Source organism: Watersipora subatra, chromosome 2, assembly GCF_963576615.1.
Source record: "Watersipora subatra chromosome 2, tzWatSuba1.1, whole genome shotgun sequence".
Taxonomy (NCBI): Eukaryota; Metazoa; Bryozoa; class Gymnolaemata; order Cheilostomatida; family Watersiporidae; genus Watersipora; species Watersipora subatra.
The window spans coordinates 3,078,418-3,098,569 of record NC_088709.1 but is presented as its reverse complement, the minus strand read 5'-3'; the positions used below and the strand labels follow the sequence as shown (position 1 = coordinate 3,098,569).

Genomic DNA, 20,152 nt, shown 5'->3' with positions numbered 1-20,152 from the left:
TACTGATGAGACTACACTACAAATACTGATGAGACTGCTACAAATACTGATGAGACTATGCTACAAATACTGATGAGACTACACTACAAATACTGATGAGACTATGCTACAAATACTGATGAGACTACGCTACAAATACTGATGAGACTATGCTACAAATACTGATGAGACTACGCTACAAATACTGACGAGACTACGCTACAAATACTGATGAGACTATGCTACAAATACTGATGAGACTACACTACAAATACTGATGAGACTATGTTACAAATACTGATGAGACTATGTTACAAATACTGATGAGACTATGCTACAAATACTGATGAGACTACGCTACAAATACTGATGAGACTACACTACAAATACTGGTAAGACTATGCTACAAATACTGATGAGACTATGCTACAAATACTGATGAGACTATGCTACAAATACTGATGAGACTATGCTACAAATACTGATGAGACTACGCTACAAATACTGATGTGACTATGCTACAAATACTGATGTGACTATGCTACAAATACTGATGAGACTATGTTACAAATACTGATGAGACTATGCTACAAATACTGATGAGGCTATGCTATAAATATTGATGAGACTACAAATACTGATGAGACTGCTACAAATACTGATGAGACTATGTTACAAATACTGATGTGACTATGCTACAAATACTGATGAGACTATGTTACAAATACTGATGAGACTATGCTACAAATACTGATGAGACTACGCTACAAATACTGATGAGACTACACTACAAATACTGATGAGACTGCTACAAATACTGATGAGACTATGCTACAAATACTGATGAGACTACACTACAAATACTGATGAGACTATGCTACAAATACTGATGAGACTACACTACAAATACTGATGAGACTATGTTACAAATACTGATGAGACTATGCTACAAATACTGATGAGACTACGCTACAAATACTGATGAGACTATGCTACAAATACTGATGAGACTATGCTACAAATACTGATGAGACTATGCTACAAATACTGATGAGACTACGCTACAAATACTGATGAGACTATGCTACAAATACTGATGTGACTATGTTACAAATACTGATGAGACTATGCTACAAATACTGATGAGACTACGCTACAAATACTGATGAGACTATGCTACAAATACTGATGTGACTATGCTACAAATACTGATGAGACTATGCTACAAATACTGATGAGGCTATGCTATAAATATTGATGAGACTACGCTAAAAATGCAGTCACAGGACAACCTAAACTACTCTAATATTTTGTTTATACACTTCAGCTTAAATGAAGTAAAACAGTGTAGAAAAGCAATCGTCAATAAATATTAAATTTAATTCAAAGTAGTCATTCAATATTTCCACAACTCTTCAGGTCAGTATGTTGCTTTTCACTACACGTGAATCAAACAGCTATCAGTTTCGTTTGACATAGAATTCCAAGATTAGTTAATTCTCTACTTCAATAAATAATTTTATCTCTACTTTTTATCTCTTTCAAAAACTGATAATCATGTAGTCAATGTGCAAGGTTAGGGTACATATACAGGTGTATAAGTGTATATACAGGTGTATAAGTGTATATACAGGTGTATAAGTGTATATACAGGTGTATATGTGTATATACAGGTGTATATGTGTATATACAGGTGTATATGTGTATATACAGGTGTATATGTGTATATACAGGTGTATATGTGTATATACAGGTGTATAAGTGTAATTAAGTGTGTATAAGTGTATATACACTTATACACCTGTATATACACTTATACACCTGTATATACACTTATACACCTGTATATACAGGTGTATAAGTGTATATACAGGTGTATAAGTGTATATACACTTATACAGCTGTATATACACTTATACACCTGTATATACACTTATACACCTGTATATACAGGTGTATAACTGTAATTAAGTGTGTATAAGTGTATAAGTGTATATACAGGTGTATAAGTGTATATACAGGTGTATAAGAGTTTATATGTATAAGTGTAATTAAGTGTGTATGGCTATAGTACAAGGATGTATATTTGTAAACAAGCGTGTATGGCTAAAAGACAAGAGTTTATATGTATAAGTGTAATTAAGTGTGTATGGCTATAGTACAACGATGTATATTTGTAAACAAGCGTGTATGGCTAAAAGACAAGAGTTTATATGTATAAGTGTAATTAAGTGTGTATGGCTATAGTACAACGATGTATATTTGTAAACAAGCGTGTATGGCTAAAAGACAAGAGTTTATATGTATAAATAAGTGTGTATGGTTATGGTACAAAGGTGTATATGTGTAAATAAGTGCGTACAGCTATGGTAAAAGGGTGTATATCAGTAAATAAGTATGTATGGCTATTGTACACAGGTGTATTTGTGTGAATAAGTGTGTAAGACTAGGGTACAAGAGTTTATATGCAGCAGTTTTATTGAACGCTGTTAATCATCAGTATATTAACTGAACCACAAAGATGAATATACTGTCGAGTGCTTTATATTTATTTTCTATAAAATACAACAAACGAGACTGTCGCTGTCTGTAGGGTTACACCGATCACGCTGAATATAAAAATCTATAGTTAATCATGAAAGTGGAAACACTTTAGCTTATGAGACAGCAGCATATGTGTTCTTTATTTATATAGCAAACTGCCATGTCTTTCTGTCCTGTTCAGTAGACAGGCTTTTGCTGACTGTTACGAAACTATAACTCACTGGCTCCCTGTTGTCAGTTCCAAAGGATATCAGCTCTGGCTTACAAGTCAATTCAGACCTATCGCAGTTAAAACTGCCCTCCTATATATATGATACTATTGATGTTCACCTGTTTCATGGCATAGCAGCACCAAAGTCTTCATACATACACTAAAGCAAGGACAAGATCGAGCAGGCGTTAGAGAAGATATGAGAAAAATGACATAACCTCCAATATAATTTTCTTGTGTAGGTCTGCTGGAAACAAGCACTTGTACAAAGCGTTAACCCTCATTGAATTTCATGCATTAGCTCTGCATAGGCTGGGGTGTAGTGTTTGAACTTAACAAAGTTTGAGGTGCTTTGAGATGGCAAACTATAGCAGAGAGCTCAGAAAGGCATGAACAAAGTACAAAAAGTGCTGCCCGCAGTCAGTGGCTAAAATTAACAATGGCTTGTGGCAGCCAACTTCACTGCCATATCCTATCTTTTGGCTGGTCAACCTTCAAATGTACCCTCCCTACGTACACTAGTATTAGCTTCATCTTACCCGCTATGCCCTCTAGTCACATATGTTTTTGGAAGTTAATTAACTGGAGTACCACACTTTACAGTGTCAAGAATTTGTAGGAGGCAATTGACCTACAACTTCTCGTAGCTTCTCTCGTGGGACGAATAAAGAGAACGATATGGTGAACTTACTAAAATGGTGTTGAAGATTAAAAACTAAACCACAGAAAATACACATGTAAGCTGAGGCAATACCGAGCTAAGCTTTACCCTTTTTTAATATATTTCTGCCATCTGATGCAAGCAAATGTCAACAGCTAGCGTGCGCGCCAGTCAAATCCGCTCCTGGTGATGACACAAAATACTGTGCAACTAATTTTTTCCTACAACTTCAAACAACTTTTTTTCCTTTGCTAAAGCACAGTGACTATGGCACTGTGACTATGGCACTGTGACTATGGCACTGTGACTATGGCACTGTGACTATGGCACTGTGACTATGGCACCGTGACTATGGCACTGTGACTATGGCACTGTGACTATGGCACTGTGACATTGGTGTTAAGGTTACCGTATAGCTTTACAAAAAGAAAACCTCAAAGTTTAGGCGATCTAACTGCTGATATAAAACCAAGGTTAGTAAACTTCAGCTTATTTTTCCAGCTTACTGCATGTATCCGAGGATATGTGAAGGTGATAGTACGAATTAAGTTTTTAAAAAACCGTACAACTATACTATCTAGATTCCTACAGCTGCTATCTGATTAACTATTTCACTCTCATGTTTGTATTTCAACCAACTCACCAGAACTCCAACTCGCCAGAACTGTGACTCAACAGTTACTGCGACTCACTAATTATATTGTTCAGTACAGATGTATCCCAAAGCAGTAAAATTTGTATGCAACTTTATGTTATGACTTGCGATGTGAAAACAAGACTGCAAATTACTCTCACGAATGCGTAAATCCTACATAATTATTATAATTAGCATTATTGTTATTATACTACTAGGACCCTAGCAATCCGGTGAGAGATCTCTCCAGGTGTAACAACTAGCTGACATATATTCCAAAGTGTGAGCAAACAGTTGAGTAGCGCAGGTGGTCGAATGTTGGTTGATTAATCTAGAAGATGTGAGTTCAAATCTGGTCAAAAGTAGTCATTTTCTCTCAATGTCCAACTGTGGCTTCAGATGGATGAACTTAGCTCCAATCACAGTAAAGATTAGTAAAAATTGCTGTGGTTTAAAACTAAAGATTAGCTTATTAAAATTGTTGAAAACAGAGTCTTAGAGCAAAAAAGACGTCTGGTCTTTACTGTACCGGAGTTTACTTATACATATATAGGTCTAACAGCCATCTCCGTATCTGCTAGCCATAAGTACCGAATGAGAGAGGTTCTTAAGTGTAACAAGTTTGACTCACAAACTTGTGTTGCTATAAGGATACTTATGTTCACAATACTCTGTTTATGAACAAAAACATTGTCATCTACAATGACATCATTTATTATTATGATAAATCAAATATAACGTGTGAAAGTGAATAATCTAAACAATGCAGAGTTGTCTTTACTCGGGTACTGAAAAAGAAGATTACTTTTAAAAATTCATAATTCCTTCACATCAGTCCAGACTTACTTTAGGCTACAATATGTCTGGAGCCAACCTGTCTTCATCTGTCATTACTTAATCTATGCATTCAGATATCAACACAGGTTTATTGCATTCTAGCTGTTCGTTAAAGAATTGAAAACACTGAGAAGGCCTCTAATGGCCTCTAGTGCCTCTAAGAGTGTTGTGCTGAAGGTGGAATGAGGTGAGAAAGGCAAGAAAATTGCTTGCTGCTGTGTTTAAAAGCATGGTTACAGAAGGGAAACAACTCGATTGGCAGCGGATGCTGATGCTCTGAGTTGTTTTCTCTCTGTAACCATGCTTTTAAACACAGCAGCAAGTGACTCTCTTGCTTTTCTCACCTCATTTGCCTTAGTAAAGAGATGTTAGCACTGGTCCGCATAGAACAGTCGCAGTGGGGTGAAGGTACTATAAACTTTCATTAACCTGTTGGTACACAGTCTTTTTTTCAGCTCACCTGTGCTTTTATACAGTCAAACCTCAATTTACATTCATCCCAACATATGAATTTTTGAAAATAAGTTACGCAAAACATGAGTAGATTTATTCAGTAGACACTATTTCCACATACGATTTTCTAGATCAGCCGTTATGTACACGGCTCTCATTCACATAGTGCTATTGTACAATGCATAAATAGTATTATACAGCACTTCATTCTTTCCTTTTTGAGTTTTAAAAAAGAAGAAGAAGAAGAGAGAGAGAGAATAAGAGGGAGAGAGGGAGAATAAGAGAGAGAGAGAGGGAGAATAAGAGGGAGAGAGGGAGAATAAGAGAGAGAGAAAGAGAGAGAGAGAGGGAGGGAGGGAGAATAAGAGAGAGGGAGGGAGAGAGGGAGAATAAGAGGGAGAGAGAGAGAGAATAAGAGAGAGAGAGAGAGGGAGGGAGGGAGAGAGGGAGAATAAGAGAGAGGGAGGGAGAATAAGAGAGAGGGAGAGGGCAAGTGCTAGTAGTGACAAACAAAGCAAAAAATTAATGGTTTTCTTATAAATAAAACAAAAAATTGAAGAATTTGAGTGACATCTTTTGAACAATTAAAAAAAAAATCTATGAATCTGTTTAGTAGTCATGGTTATAACTAAAATGAAAGTGATGAGAAAAAAGACAGCATGATACAAGTAGAAGGGAAATGGTTGAACATGATAACTGAGACATTCAAATATGAAAAAAGTTAAGTTAATATAAAATTACCTTGAAGTCAAATTAGACTAACTCTGTGCTTCTATCACTACCTCCAACTACTCACTACCTCCAACTACTCACTACCTCCAACTACTCACTACCTCCAACTACTCACTACCTCCAACTACTCACTACCTCCAACTACTCACAACCTCCAACTATTCACTACCTCCAACTACTCACTACCTCCATCTACTCACTACCTCCAACTACTCACTACCTCCAACTACTCACTACCTCCAACTACTCACTACCTCCAACTACTCACTACCTTCAACTACTCACAACCTCTAACTATTCACTACTCCAACTACTCACTACCTCTATCTACTCACTACCTCCAACTACTCACTACCTCCAACTACTCACTACCTCCAACTACTCACTACCTCCAACTACTCACTACCTCCAACTACTCACTACCTCCAACTACTCACTACCTCCAACTACTCACTACCTCCAACTACTCACTACCTCCAACTACTCACTACCTCCAACTACTCACTACCTCCAACTACTCACAACCTCCAACTATTCACTACCTCCAACTACTCACTACCTCCATCTACTCACTACCTCCAACTACTCACTACCTCCAACTACTCACTACCTCCAACTACTCACTACCTCCAACTACTCACTACCTTCAACTACTCACAACCTCTAACTATTCACTACTCCAACTACTCACTACCTCTATCTACTCACTACCTCCAACTACTCACTACCTCCAACTACTCACTACCTCCAACTACTCACTACCTCCAACTACTCACTACCTCCAACTACTCACTACCTCCAACTACTCACTACCTCCAACTACTCACTACCTCCAACTACTCACTACCTCCAACTACTCACTACCTCCAACTACTCACTACCTCCAACTACTCACTACTTCCAACTACTCACTACCTCCAACTACTCACTACCTCCAACTACTCACTACCTCCAACTACTCACTACCTCCAACTACTCACTACCTCCAACTACTCACTACCTCCAACTACTCACTACCTCCAACTACTCACTACCTCCAACTACTCACTACCTCCAACTACTCACTACCTCCAACTACTCACAACCTCCAACTATTCACTACCTCCAACTACTCACTACCTCCATCTACTCACTACCTCCAACTACTCACTACCTCCAACTACTCACTACCTCCAACTACTCACTACCTCCAACTACTCACTACCTTCAACTACTCACAACCTCTAACTATTCACTACTCCAACTACTCACTACCTCTATCTACTCACTACCTCCAACTACTCACTACCTCCAACTACTCACTACCTCCAACTACTCACTACCTCCAACTACTCACTACCTCCAACTACTCACTACCTCCAACTACTCACTACCTCCAACTACTCACTACCTCCAACTACTCACTACCTCCAACTACTCACTACCTCCAACTACTCACTACCTCCAACTACTCACTACTTCCAACTACTCACTACCTCCAACTACTCACTACCTCCAACTACTCACTACCTCCAACTACTCACTACCTCCAACTACTCACTACCTACAACTACTCACTACCTCCAACTACTCACTACCTCCAACTACTCACTACCTCCAACTACTCACTACCTCCAACTACTCACTACCACAACTGCTTTCTGTACAGCCAAAGGCTGCACCTCGAGTCTGCTTGTCCTTAACCCAAAGGGCAGAGACAATGCTTTCTGTACAGCCAAAGGCTGCACCTCGAGTCTGCTTGTCCTTAACCGAAAGGGCAGAGACAATAAAAACCAACTTTTATTGACAATTTTTTGATTGATTTAGTTTTTGACATATAATTAGGTTTTAGACTTCACTTTATATATTTCAACTGTTTCAATGCTGTGTTTAGCTGCTTGAATGATTTATCATGAAGGCTTTGGGCTGTGGTACAAATTAAACAAAAGACAGTGTATAATTATAAGAATCTTTGCTCCAGCATACAACAGTTTGACATAAGAAAATATTGAAAACAATTAATTTAGTATGTTGAGGCTCGACTGTACTACTTACTTGTTACAGTCACCACCTTTATAGCTGTCTGTCAAAATATGCATACATTTTGTGCAGCAAACTTCACCACAGCAACCATAAGCGTGCCAAATCTTCATAAAAACCATTGAAATTTAGTTGGGTAATCCAACAGCAAATGATCACGTGTTTGATATATTTAATTATTACAACAACATTTCTATGAGTTCACTCAGGGTTGCTTTATTTGAGGTCTTTTTTTAAACATTGACCTCCTGTAAACGTCATATGCGGGTCAATATGTTGAACAGTATAGAGATTGCGAGCATAGAGCATTTATCTACTAACCCAAAAGGGGTCACAGTAACACATACCAATAAAAAGAGTGATAGAAATAATCTAGAACAACGAAAATGGAGATAGCAACAGCGTAGATCAAGCCCACATATTCATTACACTAGTATTAAGCAGTTTTCTTTCAACAAACTATTTTAAATATTTCTTTTTACGATATAATACATTATATAATAAGTGTTAATTAAGTTTGAAGCAGTATTGCCAGCACAATGTTGTGAGACGCTATGAAAACAAATGAAACTCCTAGCCATTCAGACAATCACTCTTCAAGTAACATCAAGTTTATCAGATTTTTAATTGTGTCAAAAAAACTGTACCAGAACCCAAACAAACCAGACTAGTTACTAGACAGGTCTCCTATCATTATAATATAAAATATGGTTATTATAACATACAATATGGTACCTATAACATACAATATGGTTCCTATAATATACAATATGGTTCCCATAACAGTCGATATGTTGTCATAATAACTTGATTCAAAAGGGCACCAGGGCAGGCAGGGCAATATTTCTATCTACATGTATATCACACTATATGTTAACTTGCATTATAAACCCTGTTTGCAAGGTTGTTGAGATGAGTTGATTGAATTAATGCATTGGGTATCAGAGCTAATCCAGCTCACACCAAATACATGTACATGTAGCTGGAGTTAAGATTGCTTTCTAGCCTAAAGAAACTACAAGTAGTGAAAAAGAACGGGAAATGCTGATATCTGGGTTAGCTGCAGAAGAAACAAACACTGTACCCTCTTACTACCATCACAAGACTGTACCAAAGAACTTTACAATGTAGATGTACATGTAGATGTACATGTAGATGTAGACGTACTAGCAACCACAAGTCAACGGCTGAATGCTGACAATCTTAGCTAGTAACTTTCCTTATATAAACCAGGTACTAGCAATAAAAGATCTGACCACAAAGTGTCATGATGAACCCTTCAAAAAGGCTAAGAATTAGTAAAACAAGCCTCAGCAGGTTATGAAAAATGAGGGCTATTATTAAAATTGTAAGAATACAACTCCAAAAATTGCAAACTATTCGCTTTTAAAAAAATTTTAACCATCGAAAAATGAACTAATGGTACATGTGCATATTTTTATATGCTGTCTAAGTAACTATTTCCACGTATACCTACGCTAGCTGATGTTGTCAGAATAAATGAATCTAACCTTTCACAGATTATATTTGAGATGTTGATAAATTGCCATTATGCAAATACGAGCCCATAAATTAAGCCATTCATCATAAAATCGTACTTGCATGTACGGCTGATGGTAGTCATATTTTGTCTAATAGAAAAGTTTGGAACAGTTGTTTACATTCTAAAATGTTGGAATGTCAAACCATAACAGTTTGGTTACAAATTGAAAAATATCTTTTAGAAAAACTACGAAAACAGGTTAGCCTGGCATATCAAGGTTATCAACTTTCCTAGGCATTTTGGAAAGTTGATAACCTTTGTATGCCAACGTAATACTCTTCTGCAACTAACAATGATTCAATTTACTTTAGACAAATGTAAGTGTAGACAAATGTAAGTGTAGACAAATGTAAGTGTAGACAAATGTAAGTGTAGACAAATGTTAGTGTAGATAAATGTAAGTGTAGACAAATGTAAATGTAGACAAATGTAAGTGTAGATAAATGTAAGTGTAGACAAATGTAAGTTTAGACAAATGTATGTGTGGACAAATGTAAGTGTAAAGAATTTATGTCAGCTTTTTACACGGGAAACAACTTTAAAGGTGAAGTAACTGCAAATTAAGGTGGAAACTTGTATTCTGGGGTCTGCTAAGGAAACTCTTACCTTCATTGTTGCAAATAGAGGTACATTAATAGAGGCATCATGTCATGTAGTTTTTATTAAGGAAATATAACTAAGAATATAAAATGAAGGCTTTCTAGTAGAAAATAACTATTTAAATTTTTCATCGATATTTTAGTAAAATAATTCTGCTACAAAGGTGAGTTGAAATCAAAGAATTATTTTTATTAGATAGCAAAAAGCTCAAAGATAACCTCACGAGTAAATAAATTTGTAAAAGTACTTACTGAAAAATCAAAGTAGAGATCCCAAGACAGACGAAGAAGGATGAAAATAATATAGTGAATAAAATTTTATGTGATCCGTGCGAGTGTACGGAGTGGCTGCTCAATGGTGCGCACGCTTGTACAGAGCATACGCTTGAAATGTCAATCCAATCTCTACAGATCAACTGATAGAATTACGAGTTTCATTTTCAAACTAATTATCCCATTGAAACCTTATAATTATATCTAATGACGTTGTTACGCTAGAGCTGCGCAAGTCTTGTGTTGTAGAGTTTGAAAACATCCAATGAGTATACTAATCATCCAGGCCTGTAGTTTCTTAACAGGTGAAGCAGCATTGCTAGTCATGCTAAACAAGGGGATGACTTGAAGTGATATATATATCTATGTGTATATACACACACATACACACAAACATATACCCATGCATACAAACATACACGCATATATACACACATACACACATATATACACCCTTACGCTTCATGTCACATATACATGAACATATATATATATATACATATATATGTATATATATATATATATATATACATATATATATATGTATATATATATACATGTATACATGTGTATATATATACATGTAATATATACATGTATATATGTATATATATATTTATATACATATATGTATATATATACATGTATATGTATACATATAAATGTATACATGTATATATATATATTCCCATTAGATTGAATGTAAGTAAATTTTAATTCATTCCAAGGCGAGAAAACAACTTCGGTAAAGTATTGTACATTTTACACGATGAACTGTACTGTATACCGCATACTATAAATAAAAACGGGTATATATAGATCGTGTTGAATTTTAATAAAAGGTTTTGTTTTCATGATGATGGAAAAAAAACAAAAGAAAACATTCTGTTTGCTCTTAAAACATAAAAAAACATTAAAGGTTAAGATACAATGACAAAAATTTCAGAAATTGATAATGCAACAGCAAAAAAATGCAACAGGTCAGTTACATCTAAAATCGTAGAAAAAAGAAAATATAAACATCAATAGCACATTTACGTCACATCTTTTAAGGAGAATCCTCATCCAAAACAATTTAGGGTAACTCGACTGGAGGGGTTATCTCTCTAGCTGGAGGGGTTATTTCTCTAACAAATCTATTCGGTAAATCTCTTTGTCTCAGATGGTTCCTTCCTTTTTGTAAAGAATTTATGAAGCATAAATTGCTTTTCCGTTTGTTAACGAATGTTTTCATGCTGTTTCCGGAGCTGTTCCAACTTCAACGTGCATGCTCTCGAAATTCTGTTCGAGATCTGAGACGAACAAATCTCAAAATCTTTGGTTGATAACCGAGTTGGTCGAGAACTGAAGCGTCCAAGAGCCGAGGTTCCACTGTATATAATCAGTACACAAACCGCCAAATTTTAAGTTTGAGATAAAATATTGTCAATATCGTGGGGCCAAATAAATTAGCGCTAACGAAAATAAGACGAATAAGCATAGCGTTGCATATACTTGAGTCCTAAAATATTCATGAACAGAAGCATCATAACTCATGAACGCGAGACAAAAATAATTAGTACGCGCATGGTGTATGCGGTATATGAAAACATAACTGATCACTATGCCATTGTAGCTCAGTGGAAGAGCGTCTGATAAGAAACTTGCCGATGCATTTGCCGTGAGTTCAAATCCATCAAAATGCGGAAATTCAAAGCAAGAATTTAATAACTACAGCTGGAGGGACACACATACTTTGAAAAACAGATATATATATACACATTCACATGCACACATATATACGCATGCACGCACGCACACACATATATACACAAACAAGTTAAGCTCTGTTTAGATCAGTGTAAGGATGTTTGTTTCCCAAATATAGAGTTCAATATGAGAGGCTCAAAGAAAATGTAAAGCTCTATGTAGAACACTGCAGACATGTGGCAATAAATAACTCAGTCACGCACACAGAAACTCGCACTGTGGTTGTTAAACAAGTACTATGTTTGAGCATAAGGACCTATAATAGAATAGGTGAGATTGCCTATGTCTATCCAGCTAACTTTAGGGTTAATTTATTGGCATACAGTAAAGAAACCACAAAGCCCAGAGATTCACAGTATAGCAACTACAAAGCTAAGAGATACACAGGATAGAAACTACAAAGCTAATAGATACACGGTATAGCAACTATAAAGCAAAGAGATGCACAGTATAGCAACTACAAGGCCAAGAGATACACAGTATGGCAACTACAAAGCTGAGAGATACACAGTATAGAAACTACAAAGCTAAGAGATGCACAGTATAGCAACTACAAGGCTAAGGGATACACAGTATGGCAACTACAAAGCTAAGAGATTCACAGTATAGCAACTACAAAGCTAAGAGATGCACAGTATAGCAACTACAAGGCTAAGAGATACACAGTATGGCAACTACAAAGCTAAGAGATTCACAGTATAGCAACTACAAAGCTAAGAGATACACGGTATAGCAACTACAAAGCTAAGAGATACACAGTAAAGAAATCACAAAGCTAAGAGATACACAGTATAGCAACTACAAGGCTAAGAGATACACAGTATGGCAACTACAAAGCTAATAGATACACAGTATAGCAACTATAAAGCTAAGAGATGCACAGTATAGCAACTACAAGGCTAAGAGATACACAGTATGGCAACTACAAAGCTAAGAGATACACAGTATAGCAACTACAAAGCTAAGATATACACGGTATAGCAACTACAAGACTAAAAGATTAACAGTCTATAATAGACAAGAGGCTCATGATCTAGTCCAGGGCTTCCTGATTGGGGTGCAGGCTGTTGTTCGCGGATGTACAAGAATCAATCGCGAAGGTGAAAAACTGTCTTTGTTGTCACAACAACTTGCCAATGTGAATCCAAATTTTCAAAACAAGGGGTGTGAGGGGTGCGAGATTCCAAACAAGGAGTGCGAGGCTGCCCTCATCAGTCGAAGGGGGTTTGACGATATGGCTAAGAGGAGTGACACAGTAACAGAGATGGGAAAGCCTACCAAACTAGAAGATGTTTTAAACTAAACAGTCATGTAATGCTTTATTATATATTAAACATGGCTATCATAAAAAAAACATATATTTATAGTGCTGTCATATGGATTCCTACAGACTAGTGTAGTTGGAACAACTATAAACTATGGGAAGAGCTTGATAAATTTTATGATTTCTTTATTACTTGAAACTAAACTGTGTATGTAAATAAACTGACAGTCACTTCTTTGAAAATTATTACACACGACCTAGTTTAGTTAGAGAACTGTTACACATGACCTAGTTTACTTAGACAAATATTACACAGGACCTAGTTTAGTTAGACAACTATTACACACGACCCAGTTTAATTAGACAATTATTACACACGACCTAGTTTAGTTAGACAACTATTACACATGACCTAGTTTAGTTAGACAACTATTACACACGACCTAGTTTAGTTAAGCAACTATTACACACGACCTAGTTTAGTTAGACAACTATTACACACGACCTAGTTTAGTTAGACAGCTATTACACATGACCTAGTTTAGTTAGTCAACTGGAACTGCCAGACTCAGTTTCTACCTTCTTTTACACAATCCCTTCACTCTCCTTTATAGCCCTTGTGTTGGCCAGTTGCAACTTATGCGCTATCTGCTTTGAACCAGAAGTGCAGAAACCAGATGTGCAGAAACCGGGCTATATAGACTCAGGGTGGAGTCCAATTATGAAGCGTGAGTTATATAGCAGCAATATTTGTAAACTAACAGTTGTGAAAAGTTGGTAAAACAGGTTACAAACTAAAAACAAAGTTTTAAAATGCTAAATTTTTCTGCCTGTCACTACTCCTTTTTTGTCCCTAAAACAAGGCATTTATACTATGAAGCAAAAATATGCATGAAAACAGGCAAAATCACGGATTGTTAGAAGGAATGCATATACATCTTTGGCATCAGTTGGCACTAAAAAATCAGAGCTTGTCAACGTACTCAAGCGATGTGATCTAACATAAGATTTCATTCATAGAACTGAAGCTATCTCCGAAATGTACAGCGATTTATTAAGAGATGCTAAGCACCAGCTAACAGTAACAATATTTTATCAAGGTAGTGAATACTAACCATACAACACTTAATGACTGTTACGAGTTTTACCCATTGTCTAACACAGATAGAATAATGGTATATTACCAGGCGTTACAACTAGTCTTTGTTTAGTTTAGGCTTCTTTAGACTTATTTTAGATTTAGGCTCCTTTAGAAAGTTGGTATGAAGATGTCTAGTGAAGTTATAATTCCATTAAAGTGATACTATATGGGCTAGCGTAGTTGACAAGCTACTAACTTAGTGACTGAATATGTAACATCCTTGTCATCTCCACCATTGCGGCACTTTAACAAAAACTGAAAGCAGAAATTTCTTCTCACCGTTCCTCATAAGAAAAATAGACTTGACTTCCCATGGTTGATGTTAGACAAAATACAAGGTCGTGAATGTACTTGTGAACACGGTAGCAAACATCCCCTAGGCTCACAATTCTGACTTGGTGTCAGATAACATACGTGGTAGCAAAGACTATATAAGTAGTGAGTGTAGTTTCCACACCTTTAAAAGTAATTTAATTTAAAACCCATTTGATTTGGCAGATATTTTTCTATTAGCCTCTTGTATTGATGCGTGCTGCCATTTATTTAGTTTCTCTCCATGTCATCCTGAGCAGCCTCCCAGGGTTGATACTCCCCCTCAAAAGGCCCATTAGGCTCGGCCCAAAATCAAGTTTTAGGGGCGGGGATTTTCAGACTATGGGGCACTGTCAGTGAATTTGCTACTTTGGGGGGTTTCCACATCCAAGCCAGTGGAAGGGCCCTTGTTTCTCATAGCTTTCTTCACACTGTTCAATGGTGATTTTGAAGTCAAAAACAAGCTAAATTCACCAGCAGGAAATTATTTTTGAGCTTGTGAATCATATTGGATGTTTAGCGGGGCGTGGAACCGGGGGGGGGGGGGGGGGGGAGGGCCCCCTAGGGAACTCCCAGTGTTTAGGGGGTGTATTTCAAATTGACTAACCAGGTGATTGGGGGTACAATATCCAAGTCTGCGCCTAGCCAGGTGGGTATTTTTTTTAGATTATCAACCCTGGGAGAAGCCTAGACGACTCTCGTACTGTATGAAATTGTACTAATATAATTAACAAGATTATAGTTTATATTCCTGCTAATTATCTGTAATAAGTGTGGATACCTGAGTTTATTCTATCAAAGAAATGAATTCATTGATTGAAATCAATGAACCGACATTTTACATTATACACCGCTGTAGCAATTATGATTGTACATGTACATGTACTATTAATAGATACAGCCTCCTTTGAGTTATTTATTGTGCTGGCCAGCTACATTTATACCAGTCTTCTAATAAAGACCAGCCTCTTTACTCTTTCAACCATATGACCATGAGCTTTAGCTCAACTTCTCTTTCATCCAATCATTTGGTAAATTATTCCCATGTATAAGATGTAGTTGAAAGGACGATAATTACATACTGTGTTACCATCCGTCTGTATAAGGCAACGATTATTCTCTTATAATGTCTACAAAAGCACAGCATGTAGAACACGATACTCTGCATACTCGTGTACACTATATCTTAACGTTACAATTTAACGACGCACCCAAAGTTCGGCAGATCTATAAAAAATTTTTGCAGAAGGAATCACTTGATTTAATATCCTTGACATAAAAATTATGGCTTGCTAATGCTAGTTACATCAGAATGAATAAACACTTAAAGACTTTATACATGGTTTAGAACCATTAATGCTTTCCGTGAATAAGGCAGTTCGTAATACGTACTGGTTCAACCAGTGACACTGGTTCACGTGGCGAGACTGGTTCTAAGGGTGATACTAGTTCAACGGGTGATACTGGTTTTATGGGTAATACTGGTTCTATGGGTGATACTGGTTCTACGGGTGATACTGGCTCGACAGGGGATACTGGCTCTACAGGTTATACTGGTTCTATGGGTGATACTGGTTCTACAGGTGATACTGGTTTTAAGGGTGATACTGGTTATATAAGTAATACTGGTTCTAAGGATGATACTGGTTTTACGGGTAATACTGGTTCTATGGGTGATACTGGTTCAACTAGCAAAACTGGCTTTACTCTCGATACTGATTCTATACGCTACTCCACGGTTATATTGCAAAATCTTCCTGCAACAGATGGAGGAAATAATCACAAATAATTTCATATGAATAAATATGAACATTAACAACACATAAATTGCAGTAAACTCCTTCTGACCTTTAGCAGAAGTATTTGAGTACGAAAATGAAGGTTGCACACTGCCCACATGAACAGTGTTTTGCTGAATCCTTGTGCAAATATTTCATGCCAGAGCCATGCTACCTACTATAAAAATGTATTTAGAAGAAATTGTTACATCACTAAAACAAAATAGGAAAACACTAGCTGTGCGACCTGGCGTTGCCCGGCTATTAGAAATCAGCTTATGAACAATGAGAGGTAATGAGAGTTGCCTGCCACTTGCTGTTAGCCTGGCACATTGCCAATGGAAAATTTGAGTAAGGATATACTAATAAGAGCTACCGCTTCTCATGAAGTGACATCATCACTTTTGCGTCGTGACGAAAAGCGGTAGCGTATTTGCTCCCGTATAGTGACATATATCGCCTAATGAATCCATCAAGCTCGTGTGGCTGAATTGGTAAGGCATCAGACTGGTGAACCGGAGGTTCCGAGATCAAACCTTCTGCTATATAGATTTTTATTCCAAGATATTAATAGCTATAGCTTGACATACCGAAGGACGACAGAAAACAAATGACAAACTTTGAGAAATATTTAATCTGATCATCATCACATCATATCTAATCTGATAAAGACTAGATATGTGTAATATTTTTGTTCATGAAAAACCATCCAAACTTTAATGTGTACAGTATAGTAAAAAACTTAGCAAATGATTGAACAGACACTGGCAGCAGAAGAAATCAATCAAAGCTTGTCGGTACCCAAGATTAGATATTGAAGATATTTTCAGATTATCACTTCAGATATCTCTATATCTGAAGTGAGCAGTGTAATCAAAATATTAGACCAAGAAGCCTTTACATAATCTATAAAAAGGTAGTGAACTCTCATAAAGAGATGCTGGCTAGGAAGTTCAGAAAAATGAATGTTTCACTTATTCAAGTAATACTCCAGTATTAGTTTATTAAAGACTATTGATAAATGCAAAGCTTAGATAATATAGATGATATGAGTCAATATTGTTAATCAATAGAAGACCTGGAAAGAAACATGCAGTATAAATTCGCCGGCTGACAATACACTCATATTTTCACCGAGTGGAAAAACAAAACCTAGGAGGGAATTTTACCGACAGTTAATTCACTTCAAGACAACCAATTAGAAAACATGAATGTCAGTTTGTGATTATACACAAATAATAGACCAGCTTTTACAACCTCAAAAACTAGCAAAAACGCTCATAATTTTTTTTGTTTATAGCCTAAAAGCCTAAGTTCTTACCCGCTTATCTCAGCCATAACCTTGCTACAGTCAAAAGTGGTTGTAGCGACATCTCTGTCACTTATCTATTTCTGTGCGCACAAATAATTTGACTGCACATACACAAAGCCCAGATTAGATACTTTTGTTGAAATTTAACTAAATTTCCTGAGAATATTTATAAGGCTGAGGTTCATCGCACAAAAGCTGACAAGTTGGCTTGTGTATAGAAATGCGTAGCGGCCCACAAACCCAGCCAACTGTTCGGCTGCTTATAGCTGTAAGGGAATATGGCTATACTGTATCTATATTGAATGAAAATACCAGAAATAGAAACTGCTAATAATAAAATCAACAACTATAAACTGCCATGAAGAATCTAGAGAAACCCGGTCTGGGCAGATTTATCAACATTGATATTATAAACTAACTTAAATAATATTTTCAGATACAGACATGCCAGAGGTTATGTTAACTGGCAAGTGAACAGGACACCTATGCTAGTCACTGATGCTACGATGTCGACAGCACTCTTTGGACTGTTTGAATGAAGGATAAATCTCACGCATCGGATTATACAAATAAAGATGATACTGCGCACAAAGATATTCAGATATCGTGTCTACTGGAGAGACTCAGATAGCCAAAGGTCTTTTAAATAACTAAGCTCCTGCAACGATGAGATGGTAAGTTTTCATTTGACCAATAATTGGTCGGTTATTTATAATAGCTAAGACCCAATTGTTGTCTCAGCGGTCATTCCACACTTTTTGTTTACGTTTAAGGCTACTATGATGGTTGTCACGCCTCGACATATGAATGTCCTAACATATGAAAAATTTGAGATAAAACCAATTTTTGCCTTGAGATATAAGACAAATTTGAGATACGAGCCGGTTCTCGATGCAGCCGCTATGTGGGAGAGTATGTGAAAGGCCGCTTGCGCGAAAAGCGCTCGGTCTTTCTCGTCGAATCAGTTGAAGTTTTAAAAAGGTCACATACAAGTGAATGTAAAAGCGAGTCAGCAAGCAAAAAAAAAATGAGCCAAGCCGGGAAGACAATAAAAAATTAAACAAAATTAGAATGAAGTTTAATGTAAGATTAAAACTTATTTCAAGTGTGTGCATAGTCATCTAAATTCCTTCAAGTCAAACTTAAAATCTACGTAAGTTATGTTAGCATCACAAAAGTGTAGCATACCGAACGTGTTGCCTTCAAGTCTCTCATACCGCGGTAGCCGCTACCATGTCTGGAAGGTATTCCATACTGCAGTACTGTACATAATATAGTTGCATTTTAATTTAGATCATAACCACTTGATAGATACTTGTTATTCTTTGAGGGTAGCTGGTGAATTAGATAGGAGATACAAGACGACTAACTTACGAGCTCGGTCTCGGAAAGCATTAAGCTTGTATATTAAGGTATGACTGTAAAACCATTCTACAGAAGGCGATATGAAGTTTTGCATATTTTATATTGATAAAATAAACAGCTCTCCATCAATCACAACAAAGAAAAGGAATCACAAAAAAATGCCCATCTTACGCTGGTTGGTATAATACTTTGCTGTCAAACTAATAATACGTTACACCATCTTATGTTGGATGTATTTCAGCTGCACCGAGATCCTGCATTACAATAATTGCTTGCTCTCGATAAGGCCTTCACCATTACATCTATTGAATGTTTTTCAACAAATGTCAAGTTACCAGCTCTTTTACTATAAAAAAGTCACTTTTTACAAATATTTTCTGTGAAACTCCCAAAAAACTGTGATAGTTTAAATTCCTCACATTAGCTACAGGGTGAGTTCTTGAACCAGTATGAATCCAACTGGGCAGACATTACTGGTGCCCTCTGTGGAGCGAGATCCTTAACTATTCCTAGCTACCAGAGCTGTAATAAACAGAGGCCAACTTATTTGTTGACTGCTCATACTGTATGCTAGCCTTACCTCAGCAACACGGCAGCAAGGCACGACCCAGGGTTACAAGGTGAAAAGGGAAGAAAGTGACAGCTTGCTGAGTCGCTGTGAAAATGCAGGAAGAGTATGAATCAAGTTGTCTGTAGCGGCTAATTACACTCCTGTTAATCTTCCTCACCACTCCTTGATTGCCTCT

At 36.7% G+C, this 20,152-nt stretch overlaps 1 protein-coding gene across 1 annotated transcript; it reads left to right on the top strand.

The window, feature by feature from the left end:
- The first annotated feature begins 5,048 nt into the window (after window positions 1-5,048).
- LOC137387252 (mucin-3A-like) lies at window positions 5,049-7,733 on the top strand. The gene is made up of 2 exons (XM_068073595.1): window positions 5,049-5,053; window positions 6,068-7,733. Exons 1-2 carry the CDS (start codon window positions 5,049-5,051, stop codon window positions 7,731-7,733), a joined length of 1,671 nt encoding a protein of 556 aa, XP_067929696.1.
- The last annotated feature ends 12,419 nt before the right edge of the window (window positions 7,734-20,152 follow it).